Raw genomic sequence first — 12,425 nt, forward strand, 5'->3', positions numbered from 1 at the left:
CAAGCTGATACTTAAAATGCCTTTCCAGGTGTTGAAAGAACCGCCAAGCTCAGGAATGTCTACCTTCTGGAATGAAGGTTCACCCTCAGAGGATGCGGGTGGGGTTAGGTCATATCCTTTACCCTACAACTAAATTAATTCATTGTATTCAGCCGCAAATTGGATCAGAGCAGCCTGGGGTACACGCCTGGATGTCAGACAGGGATGCCTTGTCCTGTTGCTCTCTAAGGACTCCTTGTGGTAGGCCAGGTGTCCGCAAGCTCAATCATAGGTGTTCCCTGGGGAATGACTGACCCTCCCGAGGGCATGTGTACCAGGGAAACCGTCCCGGTTGAGTGGGCAGTTTAATAACACTCAGAACGGCACACGTAGGTGAACCGTGAACCGTAATGTTCCACCGGCCGACAACCGCGATTGAGACTGCGGGCTCGCCGTACCTCCTGTGCGTTTTGATCCGCGCGCGCGTTAGGCCTCACCTGTGTACAACTGCCACACCTTGACTGACGTCTCCTGCCACAGCGGGCTGAGGTCGCTCATGCTGACAGGTCCGGTCCTCTGCGCTTGATTGGCTGAGAGCTCGATCTTATAAGTGTCTTCCAGAAGGGCGCGCCTCTCGGCCAGGGTCCTGCACCACACACTCTCGACCAGGGACATCAGCTCTGCAAACGCACACGCAAACAGACGCTCACTTCCGTCTCACGGGGGGACGGGCGCAGGCCTCCATCACTCACACGGCTCAGCCGCCAGTGCCTTACCCTTGTCCGCATCAGGCACTTGGGTGAGTGTGGCAGTGCGTCTAGTCTTAAAGGGGAAGAGATGAGAGAGGATTTTCCGCTTGTGTTTCTTGTGCGTTTCCCACCCAAAGCCTTCCGGGTAGCTGTAGGACACAAAACAGGCGAGTGTTTCCTAAAACCAGCCACGAACCAATCAGCAATTAGCTATTGAACATATGCTTATGGGTGCGTGCGTGCGTGCGTGCGGGAGGGAGGGCGCGAGCCGGATTGTATCAACACCTGCCGGAACGTATCAACAGCAGGCAGTGCAGGAGGCAGGTGATGAAGTGCACACTGGCGTTGTAGGTCGCCATGACCACGTCCCAGCGCGCGACGACCACCCGCAGCGTGCGAATGACAGCTTCCTGTTCCACCTGGGTGCGCCGCGGGCGGGACATGAAGTAGAGCAGGGCTCGGTTGGTGCTGTTGTAGAGGGAGGAGACCGCGTTCTCCCTCTGTGATTGGCCGTTCTCCAACACCTGATAAGACACAGCAGGTCCAGAGCGTCAGAGCGCAGCCTCCGACACTGGGCACAGGTGCAGGCCTTTTTTGTGTAAACAATTTGTAATGTTAATTAGCATTGCAGCACACAGCGTTCGGGTTGTGTTTCTCACCACTACTATCTGGTCAACCAGGAAGACGAGTAAGACCTCTGGCTCAACCAGAAACAAGCCGCTGTACAGTTTCTCCACAAACTTCTGAATGAAAAACACCATGTTCTCCATCAGAATGGCCGGCTGCCCCTCAGGCCTTTGGGAGTTGGAGTCTTGTGAGAGAGAAGGACAGAGATATTGTACTGTTGAGGGATATGTTTTATTATAAATACCTGCACGGGAAATACGTTAAGGCTGTGTGTGTGTGTGCGTACAGGTTAATGTGCATGTGTGAGCTGTGTGTACGCCTGAAAGAGTTGCGGTTCGTTAGTGCAACCTGGAGATACTGATATTTAGGAGGTTTTGCCGTGTTCCCAGGTTGACAGTGTGTGGGCTTTTGGATTTCAGGCCAACATATGTCAAAGGACAATTGCATGGCAAGGTACTGCTCTGTGTCTTCATTCATGGGGCGGCCTTGCAGTGGGGAGGAGGTGTTATCTGTTATCCTATGTGTCCTTGCATACAGAGACCTAGATTTATTCTATGGTAAATAGCATTTATGGACTAAGAGATGTGTGTCTGTGCATGAGTTGAGGGGTTTCCACATGTTACCATCACGGTTGGACCAAATGCCAATGCAACCACGTTAACACCACAAAGGATAATTGTAGCTTGTGTAGATATTTAGATGAACAGGTATGGTTTCAGGTAATACATAGAGTGTGTGTGTGTGTGTGTGAGTCTGTGTGCGTGTGTAAGCTACCCAGTGTACTGGGGTGTGTGGTGTGTCCATCCTCTTGGCTTGGTAAGCTGATGATCTCCATGAGGAACTCAAGTAGTTCAGTCTGGAAAACCTGCCTCTGCTCCAACAACGCTCCTTCTGGGGAATACTGCAACTCACACACACACACACACACACACACACACACAAGGACAGAGATACACAACAGAGACACAGACACACACGGACAGAAAGAGACATACACAGACACACACAGAGACACAGTGATGAATATGCGTTCAGCTGCAGTGTGTGACAATGACTTTTCTCTGCCTCTCATAACTGGGCCAAGAGCACCACCTTATGGACAAAATGGGTATACAAGTGTTTCTAAAGTGTCTGTCAGTCTACCTCCAGCAGCAGTAGTAAGGGGTGTGTGTGTTCCTTGACGGGGACGTTAAGCAGGCTGTCCATTAACACGACGTGGATCAAGTCACACACCTGCTTCCTGTTAGTCTGACACACCCATGTAAGACCCTCCTCTTCCTGAGGACCACAGAAGGAGCTCTAGAACATCAAATCCTCAAATTTGCATGAGTGGTATTGCATCTCCACATCCAATTTCCAGAGAAAAACAAAGGAGGGCTTATGAAATGCCCTAGGACACACCTCAGTGCAGTGGGGGGGAAATATAATGCTGGCGAGTGCCTGGAGAAACTCAGAAGACATCCACAGTGGGTCCCGGGGGCAGTGACTGTGCAGCAGACACAGGAAGTGCATCACACTGCCGGGAAACTGCAACTCCCAAGAATCCTCAGCGGCAGATGTCTGCTGGACATGTAAAGAGATGAAAGGCAGATGAAAGGGAATGGGGTAGGATTTTTTCACCGAATTCATGCTGATTACTTTTACAATATTCATTCTAAAAGTATGTATCTCATCACAGAATCTGGACATCACAGAAAGTGCTTTTGATAACATAGCAAATGCATACATTAATAAAATAATTCAAACAAAAGGTCATAATGCTTTTTCAACCCAGTTTTCTTACCTGTGTGATGAGGACTTTGACCAGCTCTAAAAGTAAGGCTGCAGACTTTGAACATAGCTGTAGGTGAGCCCAGTCTGAAAGTGTTATGCTGTTAATCACTGCCTGCAGAACCTCATCCAGAACCTTATATGGTGCAGACCACAAGACATGCATATTTAAAGGCCAAGTCCATCACAGGAATCATCTCAAACATATCAAAAAAGATGACTTGCTCACGGACAGACGACAGATCACCCTGTAAGCTTGGGAGTTGGAACCCTTTTGGCTTCCTGTCTAACGCTCTATACCTCCAGCTACAATGTACTTAAACCAGTCCACATCCAAGGGAGTGTAGCATCACCTGTCCGTCAGGCGTGTCCACTGCTCCCTTCCCCAGCAGCAGCGCAGCCAGTGCCCCGTACACCTGAGGCACGTGAGCCTCGCGGACCAGAAGCCTTTGCAGGACGTCGAAGCCAGGGCACGTTACGCTCAGACACTCCCAGGACCACTCATGAGATCTCAGGTTGTCTAAGAAACACACAGGGACGAATGCAATAGAACTCATCACAGGAGAGAATATCAGTGTCAGCTGAGTATTTAGGGTGGTTTGATACGATAGGTTGACTAGTAGATCCTGAGTAGATCAGCCACAAGCCAGAAGACACCCATCTGTCCTTCAACCATCAAATTCTGCATCCTTTTTAATCCCGTTCATTTTTTTCATAAGCGCACACACACACACAAACACCAGGAAAAAGAAAACCAACAACTGTACAATCTAACAACATCTACACAAAAAACACAGTCCATCACACACCCACCATGGATAACACTGAGCTAGAATCAGCCTTAGCATTCTACATTTTAGTCATTTAGCAGACGCGCTTATCCACAAAGCATGCACTTAGTGACTGTACTACATTATTTTACTATAGATGATTATTCATTACAGATGGGAGGAAAATGGATAATTAAACAAACTGGAAGCTGAGGGTGATTGACGGCTATGCTTATCTGAGGGCCAGATACAATATGTCATAGGATCTTTAGTGTCCAAAAACAGTCAGGAAATGAGTTTAACATCCCATCTCCTGAAAGATGGTATAGTGACGTCTACATCTTGACAGAGTGAGGATATCAACTTTTATCTGATTATCGACTCCTCAAAACAAAAATGTATATGAACTTGAAAACAGGTCGAAACCAACGGTTAATTGTACCCATGATCCCAAGGGGTTCATCCAGGCTCTCTAAAAGGATCCCCGGAGACACGCCCTCTATGAAGCTGTCCCGCTCACTCTGATTGGCCAAGACAAACGTGAATAAGCGGAGCCCCAGGCAGAGAGAGGAAGGGTGGAGGTGGGGCTGCAAGAACAGCAGGAACCAATCACTGCCCAGTGTCTGGATCAGCTCTTTCTGCTCACTAGAGGTGGAAACATACACACACACACGATTTGTTTAACTATCCTTGTCAGGGCCACTGTAGACCCATTGAAAGCCATTTTAACCCTGTGATGAGAGGTTTGACACTACAGGCACTCACTCTGCAGGTAGACGGCTGTCTGAGCCCACAAGGTCACAGAGAGAGGACAGCAGCTGATTACGGATCCACACAGGACTGGCTGGACTGCTAATATGGCCTAGAGGAGAGATGTGAGACATTGTTACTCAACACTGGCCAGGACTGAGTTTAAGGATGGGATTAGAGCACGACAGGACACCAGATGTTAGACTGAATGGGAATAGAGCTACTTAAGGGGCCACACCTTGAGTGTCTTCATTAAGACAGTTGTCAGAGAGAGCAGAGGTCTCGTTCACACTTGGAGGAGGCAGGGTATGTACCAGGAAGAGACCAAGTCTGGAGACGTAGAAACACACTTGTTTAAATGCTTGTGTGCTCACAACTTTGTGTATCTGTGTGTGTGTGTGTGTGTGTGTGTGTGTGTGTGTGTGTGTGTGTGTGTGTGTGTGTGTGTACCTGCGTATGTCGGTGGAGGTGAAGTGTCCCATGACCAGACGAGTGATGACAAAGATGATGAGCTTGACCTTCCTGGTGGTCACCGAGGGGTCAGCCAATAGGAAGAGCAGTTTAAGCACCAGACCCAAGTTGTGCATGACCTCCGCGTTACCATGGTCACCACTAGGGAAAGTCGTCAGGGGGCAGACAAGACAAGATTCTGTTTTAATTTACCTGAACTTGTTGTTGAAGAATCCTGTAATTAATGTAATTTAGACAAACGATAGGAAAACATTTTGTTTTCAATAGATTGCTGATGATACTGTACCTTGACGATTTCAGGATATCTGCAAAGTGGTTAAGGACAGACAGGTCCAGATGGTCTGGAGTGTTCTCCCACACCTTCAAGTTAGCAAGCAGATTATAGATGAACTATAAAGGCATCTAGGTATCAACTAGAAGTTTATTTCGGAGTGTAGCGTCGGTACATTTGGACTAGTTAACTAAGTAAGGGTATAGGTTAATGGTGGTTTGGAGATTGGTTGGTTAGAATAGGATATGAATCAGTGGTTGAAATGTTGCCTGGTTGGTCAGTTCAGTACCTCCAGATCACAGAGTAGAGTACTAAAGGCCAGTTTGTTGTGCAGACTAGTAGTTCCAGATCCGAAGTGATCCACTGATCCAGAGAGAGACAGGACCAGCTGGAAGGTTCTATGGGTCACCAAACCATTCTTCGTCTTAAGCAGGAATGCTAGGAGCTAGAAGCAGAGGTGGGGAACAAGTTATCTACCTGTCCTAACATCAGGAGTGCAACAAATCCATCAACTCCATTCATTATAGACTCAAATGGGTACAGTTCATTCCAGCACACAGTGGAAAACATTTAGAAACACCGTACAACAGAATTCCAGCCTGATGGAGGGAACCCACAGGGGTTTGGGTTGTACCTACCTTGTAGCCGTTGATTCGATTCATCTCCCGGAGCATGGCAGGGCTCGTTTCCAACACGGACAGCAGAACTTTCACCGCCGCGTACAGTGCTCCGTCGTCTGCCGCCATGGCAATCAAGCTCAAGATCACCACAGGCCCGCCGAGGTACAGAAAGCCGTCCCCTGCGCTGCTGGGAGCAAAGGTCCGCATGCCTGACGGACCCGGACACGGAATTTCTTAAACTTCATGAATTTCTTAAGCTGCTGGTCTACTAATGCATAAATTGTCATGATTTGAATACTAATTTCCCTTTAACACTCTCAAAATGATAAGGTTCCTGGAGGATCTTTAAGTTATTTTTTTTTTAACTATGCCGTAATCCCAAACACGTTCTTCCACAAATGCTTTTTAAAATTGAGTGTCCCATTCTTAATGGTTCCTCTAAGAACCTTTAGAGCTCCGCCACAGTTTTAATGAAGAACCCATAAAATATATTTCCATTCCAGATTGTACACTAAACCATGCAGGTTTTCCCCAAAAGTTAAGTCCGTATCATTGATTCCAATAGATGCGCTGTTTGGTGAAAAACACAAACCAAAGTGTCCAACCAAGGCAGCTCCAACGGTGCGGGCAGTGCCGGTCAGGTGTTGGCTGATATTCAGAGACAGGAAAACCGGCGTGGAGCTATCCCGGGACGCAATGCCCATCTGACAGAGCGACCAGAGGAAAGTAAAGTGAGTTTGGCTCTCTGTACTGACAAGATAGCCCTGGGCCAAACATATTTCCTACCCCCAAATTGTAACAGGATTATTCACATTTGGTGGTATCCAATTAACCGTGACAATCCAAGCAACCCTGATATGCGCAGAAGAGTCAAAAAGTCGTGACACATGCCCTACCATGTCGTGCTGCTTTTTATCAAGCTGTCCAGACAACCAGGGAGTCAGGTATAAGCCTACTCATATGAAGAAGCCCTTGCCCATCTGTCTACCTCAACCTAACCATTTCCCCAGGAATTCGAAAATGTATACATATACTGTCCTTTACATCCAATCTAGTCTGAGCCAGCCACTGAATAATACAAATGAGAAGCTAGTCATTTACTAGCCTATAAAACTAAAATAAAGGCTTGAATTAGCTACCAAGTTGTAACACCATTTACTGAACATGTTTTAATGAAGTAACCGCCTTGTTATGCCCAGAGTCAAGTATGCGATACACTCTGTTGTCCCACATCAACGTGACAGTATAGCGATTGGTGCTCAGTGGCAAAGTTGGAGATATTGAAGACAGCACCTACCTCCTTGGCGATGAGCCGGCAGTCCACTTCGTTGTAGCTCTCTCGAATCTGTGCTACCGTGGTGAAGGTTGCAACGGCCGTGTTGATCCCGAAAGAGATCCTCTCCTCTGGGACAAGCCTGAGAGGGGTGAGGGTGTCCAGGCCAGAACCTGAAAGAGCACACAGTTGCAGAAAAACATATGAGACACATTCTGGAAACTCTGGTAACACTACAGACTTTGGTAACCCATCTGACTCGAAATGGGTGGCATGAAAATAGTCTTATTAGATAATTGAAAAACAAAATAGAGGGTCATAGAAACTGCCTGTCTCGCCAGACATTAAACAGTCTCTTCCGAAGGTATTAAGACCTCTCCACTATCTCATCAATTTGTTTTGTTACACTTAGTTTATAATTGAGTAAATATATATTTTGGTCTTGGTCAGGGTGGTGACCAAGAACCCAATGGCCACTCTAAAAGAGCTTCAGTTTCTTTGCTGAGAAACCTGTCAGAAGGACAACCATCTCTGCAGTACTCCATCAATCAATCCTTACGGTTGAATGGCTATACCGAAGTCACTCCTGAGTAAAAGGCATATGAAGGACTCCGAGAGCATGAGAAAAAAGATTCTGGTCTGATGGGACTAAAATTGACCAAAATGTCCTTGAGATGCCCAGCCAAAGCCTGGATGTGAACCCGATTGAACATTTGTGTTGAGAACCGTCATCTTCAGATCAACCCACAAATGTTTATTGGGGTTCAAGTTGTTGTCCAATTTGACAGAGCTTGAGAGGATCTTCATGGAAGAATGGGAGGTACTGTCCAAATCCAGGTGAGCAAAGCTGGTAGAGGCAAACCCATGAAGACTCGCTGCTAAAGTAGTGAATAAAAGGTCTGAAAATGTATGTATATGAGATATTTCAGTTTTCTAAAAAAGTTTTGCTTTTTCATTATTGTGTTTAGACTGATGGCAAAATACAATATATATAATCAATCGTAAATGAAGTTTTGCCCGTTTCCTCAGGATAATTCCAGGTGAATACCAGACACACCTGTGTTGTGTACAGCCAGGTAGTTTCCCAGGTAGGTAGTTCCCTGGTTGTAGATGACCCTCACAGCTTCCGGACTCAGCGTTTCCTCAAACAGGTATGTGGGTCCGACGCGCCACACCAATGCAGCGTGCTGTTTCCACAGCGACGGCGTCCCGATGAAGGCACACACATCAATCACTGCAGTGGGCTCCATGGAAACATACTGACCCGGGAACGGTTGGATGTACAACATCTGACAGCCAATCAGAAAACACAAGTGCGATTGGTAGCTGACAGTGAAAAATAAAAACTGTTACTGACCTATTTCCCAACTAAAAACCTCAATGTTTTCAATGGGAATGTGCTTTAATATGACATCACTTTATTCAGCTATTGTTTTATGTAGGATGGATGAATTGACCGTGGCCAACTCAGGTACCTTTGCTACTCCCACAGATTTTCCATTGAGGTAGGCTGAGACATTGCAGGTCTTCTTCATGTCCTTTGCCATAACCACAGTCAGGTGATGCCATTGGCCAGGCGTCAAATAACTGGAGCATTTAAATCTCAGACAGCCTGGAAGTTGGCTTGGGGGCCGCATCTCCGGTTCCATCATATCTGACAACAGAAAGTAGAGTATGGGAGTCTAACAACCAATCTAAGGAGTTGCAGTCTGGATCAACCACTCATCAGCTAAAACGTCATTGCTCTACCTTGCCCTGTCACAATCAATGGAAAAGTTCCATCAGAATTATGAATGAAATTATTTGAAACAACAGAGGTGCATAAAGAACAGGGTCTGCTTTTGAATTGGTGTATTTCTATTTTGAACCAAAGGAAACGTCTCGGCAAACGTTCAGTCTCCACATCGCCAGGTCTTTACCAAGGAAGGTAAAAGGCTCCTCATCGGTGGAGATGACCAAACATCCATCGCCGGCTGAGAAGGATATCGACAGACAAATGTACTGCTGCTCGGCACGGGACATGTGGCGCACCACCGATAGTAGCCGGATAGGATGGGAATCACAGGCCAAACTGAACCTGCTGATGAGGAACCAGCAGGAAAACGACAGGCCTGCCGCCGACGGGAAACCCCGACAATCTGCATGAATAGGAGGAGAGAAGAGCAGGGATGAGCGGACATGACAAATCAATAAAACTTAATTGATCAAGTCATTTGAAACTGCTTTTAAAACAGCGAGACGAATAAACGGTGAGAAAAAATCACAGAAATAACACTGTTGACTAACTTTATACTCAGGTGAGTCTCATACATCCCCAAAAGTGAATCTCAAACAGACCAAAAAATATAAAATGCCAAAGCGTATCATGTATTAGTCCTTGGAATGACAAGCTGGCCAATTAGACAATTACAGGAGGATGATCTGACCAAACAGAGGTCTAATCGCATTAATACTTGTAATGACTAACAAACATCACACCATTATAACCCAGAGAATCAGTTTGCATTTCAACTAAATTTAAATAAAAATACAATCACGAGGGAAACTATTTCACTCATATTGTAAGAAACTCTGTAATAATTGACAGAGTCTTGCTGGAAACACTTGGAAGTGACATTAAAGGAAATAGTAGTTTTAAGCAAACCCAATCCTCACCTCCTCCTATTCCTCCTGTAGGAATGGAGTCAGCATTTACACCTTTCACTGTAGCCAGGGATGGCAGGAACAGACAGCTGAAAACAAACACACACACAACAATCACCAATCGATGGTGTGCAGTGCCACCAAAAATGACTATGGACGTTACCTAACCCCAACCAGTGGCGTATCTAAAACATTTTACATGGGGTGGCAGAAAGATGGTAAGTTGAAATTCCAGTGTGGTGACCACTTTATTGTTGGTTATGTCCATTTTATTTATACACATCTGGCTACTGAAAATGGACCATGTAATGTCTTGCTAATAAATATCATACATGTTCTACACTTGGATGTTCATATGCTGAAAGTTTGGTACGAGTCTTTCAAGTGTGCAAAATCCATCGTGACCCCAACAGAACCCATCCTAACCCACCTAAAACACTGGACTCACCCGTAGCCATTCTCAGTCATATCAAACTCCACAAAGGCTGGAGAGGTGGACACGCTGTGAGGTCGGAAACTCCTTGGAGACGTCATCGAGACCAGACTAATGATTTGGTGCAGGGGGAGCGGCTGGCCGACATCAGAGGCAACAGAAGGCAAGGATCTGAGGACGCTGAACGAGCGTTTTAACGTCTTCACGTTGGGCCTAGCATTGTTCTTTCCCTCTGAAGTCATCTCTGGCTCCTCTGGGCTCTGGCCTGGAAAATTACATGATCATGCCATGAAACAAAAATTACCATTCAATTAAACTGAATGAAACGCTGGAACTGTATAGGTTGACATTAGGCAGGCAGCCCAATTTAGATGTATTGTTTTCTTCAGAACAACGTCACCAAATATTTTGACATGGAAGCAAACACCACAAGGACATACTGGAAACATTCAACTGAAAAGGGCAACAATGAGAGTCAAAATCATATTGTTTGATTAAAAAAAAAGAACAAAAAAGAGCTACTTTGCGCTTGGGATTCAGGAGCCGACATGGAAGACATTTTCCTCGCCTTGCACATTAGGGGATTGCTCAGACACAGGAAAGACCTGGAGACAAACAACATGAACAGTTAGGATAAACATTCTTCAGCTTTGATTTTCAAGGTATTTTAAAAGTGTATCTTCCACATTACATTTTAATAAAATAATCCAAGACAATGTATCGTGACAGTAAGTACCCAGGGATATGTTCTTCTGAAATAAAACGTTTCAGAAACCAAAAATAAGTCTTGTTTCAATTTTCTGCAATTCGTCCGCCTACTGAAGACCCCCCCCACCTTGCTTAACACCACAAAAATCAGCTGACCTGAAGTCTTTGTGGGAGATGGAGTGTGAGGCGAGCTTCTCCAGTATGCGTGTGACGGGCAGGTGTAGCGGGTGGTCTGTTTTGAGCAGGGTGCCTCGAAAGTGGGTTAGTAAAGTGGAAACCAAACCACCCCCACAGATGATCTGACGGTTCCTCTCAGAATTCACCATCACCTGGAGGTGGTGGGCTACAGAGAACTGCACCTCTATTGAAAGCTGGACAGGAAGAAGAGTGAAGATGAATTGAACAGAGTTAAATGTGAATGAACAGATTCCTTCATCTGACAGCAATTCAGCGGAGATTGAATTAAGGTTAAATGAAAGGGAATTGTTACCTGGGGATCCTCTGCCTGAAAGACATGAGGAAGGAGAGTCACAATGACTCGGATCGCTCCAGGATGCAGGATGGTTTGTTCACATGTAACTCTGGACCCATAAATACAAAGACACATATTATTACAATACTATAATGACACAATGTATTCACTAAGAAATTAATGGACCACTCTGAAATATGGTAGTTTTCTGGCATATAAAAAATTCTAAGAAAGATTATTTTGGGTGAAGGTGGAAAGGTCAAAGAGGGGGAAAGGGAGATAGAAAAGCCTGACGGACATTGACACTGGAGTAGACAAAGCTACAGATCCACGTTGAGACTGAGACAGTGTCTCTGACACGAAACAACCGCTCCACCTGTAGTTGCTCTGTGAGCCGACCGTGGAGACGGAGTGGGCAGAAGGTCTGGACCTCCCCTGTAGCTCGTCCTCTGGAGTCAGTGTAGCGGATGACATGGCCTGTGGCCTCTCCCCCTTTCCACGTTTCCCCTGGGCCTCCCGCTCTCCCCCCTGCTCCGCCCCCGTCTTCAGAGAGGCGCAGGTTCCTGTGGAAAACTGGTCCAGGTATGAGAGGAGTCTGATGCATGCCTGTAGGGAGGGGGGCAGCGGCGCCTCGGAAGAGGAAGGGGTGGGGTTCTCGGACAGTTCAACAAACTGGTGGAAGCTCCGTCCGTGGGAGTGAGGATCGTCCGTTAGGCCGCAACCCTCGGCCAGGCCCCAGCCGTCACTCACCAGTCCCCCAGCGGGGCCCTCCGCCACCTCCGACGTCTCCTGGCCCTCAGTCTGGAAACAACCCAGCTGGAGCAAGGCGTCAGCCAGCTTCTCGTAGTAGCCTTCAGCCTGGAATGGATGGATGGATGAAATAAGGTCA

The 12,425-nt window shown here is 46.5% G+C and overlaps 1 protein-coding gene across 5 annotated transcripts in view; it reads right to left on the reverse strand.

Moving 5' to 3' along the window:
• The window catches only part of wdfy4 (WDFY family member 4), a 63,454-nt gene that overhangs the window by 33,103 nt on the left and 17,926 nt on the right, over positions 1-12,425 (reverse strand). For 3 of the 5 annotated variants that reach the window (XM_020047424.2, XM_010899231.4, XM_020047423.3), the window contains 27 exons: positions 11,913-12,394; positions 11,555-11,645; positions 11,221-11,435; positions 10,879-10,961; positions 10,372-10,621; positions 9,936-10,012; positions 9,200-9,418; positions 8,756-8,934; positions 8,338-8,569; positions 7,305-7,453; positions 6,600-6,711; positions 6,026-6,216; positions 5,677-5,832; positions 5,403-5,476; positions 5,096-5,257; positions 4,884-4,975; positions 4,661-4,757; positions 4,338-4,540; positions 3,479-3,645; positions 3,139-3,261; positions 2,757-2,918; positions 2,499-2,633; positions 2,130-2,256; positions 1,388-1,539; positions 1,014-1,252; positions 756-877; positions 477-659 (listed from right to left, as the gene is read on the reverse strand). In XM_020047424.2, the coding sequence (XP_019902983.2) occupies positions 477-659; positions 756-877; positions 1,014-1,252; positions 1,388-1,539; positions 2,130-2,256; positions 2,499-2,633; positions 2,757-2,918; positions 3,139-3,261; positions 3,479-3,645; positions 4,338-4,540; positions 4,661-4,757; positions 4,884-4,975; positions 5,096-5,257; positions 5,403-5,476; positions 5,677-5,832; positions 6,026-6,216; positions 6,600-6,711; positions 7,305-7,453; positions 8,338-8,569; positions 8,756-8,934; positions 9,200-9,418; positions 9,936-10,012; positions 10,372-10,621; positions 10,879-10,961; positions 11,221-11,435; positions 11,555-11,645; positions 11,913-12,394 (4,474 nt within the window). The remainder of the gene's footprint in view (positions 1-476; positions 660-755; positions 878-1,013; positions 1,253-1,387; positions 1,540-2,129; positions 2,257-2,498; positions 2,634-2,756; positions 2,919-3,138; positions 3,262-3,478; positions 3,646-4,337; positions 4,541-4,660; positions 4,758-4,883; positions 4,976-5,095; positions 5,258-5,402; positions 5,477-5,676; positions 5,833-6,025; positions 6,217-6,599; positions 6,712-7,304; positions 7,454-8,337; positions 8,570-8,755; positions 8,935-9,199; positions 9,419-9,935; positions 10,013-10,371; positions 10,622-10,878; positions 10,962-11,220; positions 11,436-11,554; positions 11,646-11,912; positions 12,395-12,425) is intronic. The other 2 variants (XM_020047425.3, XM_020047422.3) reach the window with 2 other exon arrangements.

The sequence above is a fragment of the Esox lucius genome, chromosome 6 (genome assembly GCF_011004845.1).
Source record: "Esox lucius isolate fEsoLuc1 chromosome 6, fEsoLuc1.pri, whole genome shotgun sequence".
Taxonomy (NCBI): domain Eukaryota; kingdom Metazoa; phylum Chordata; class Actinopteri; order Esociformes; family Esocidae; genus Esox; species Esox lucius.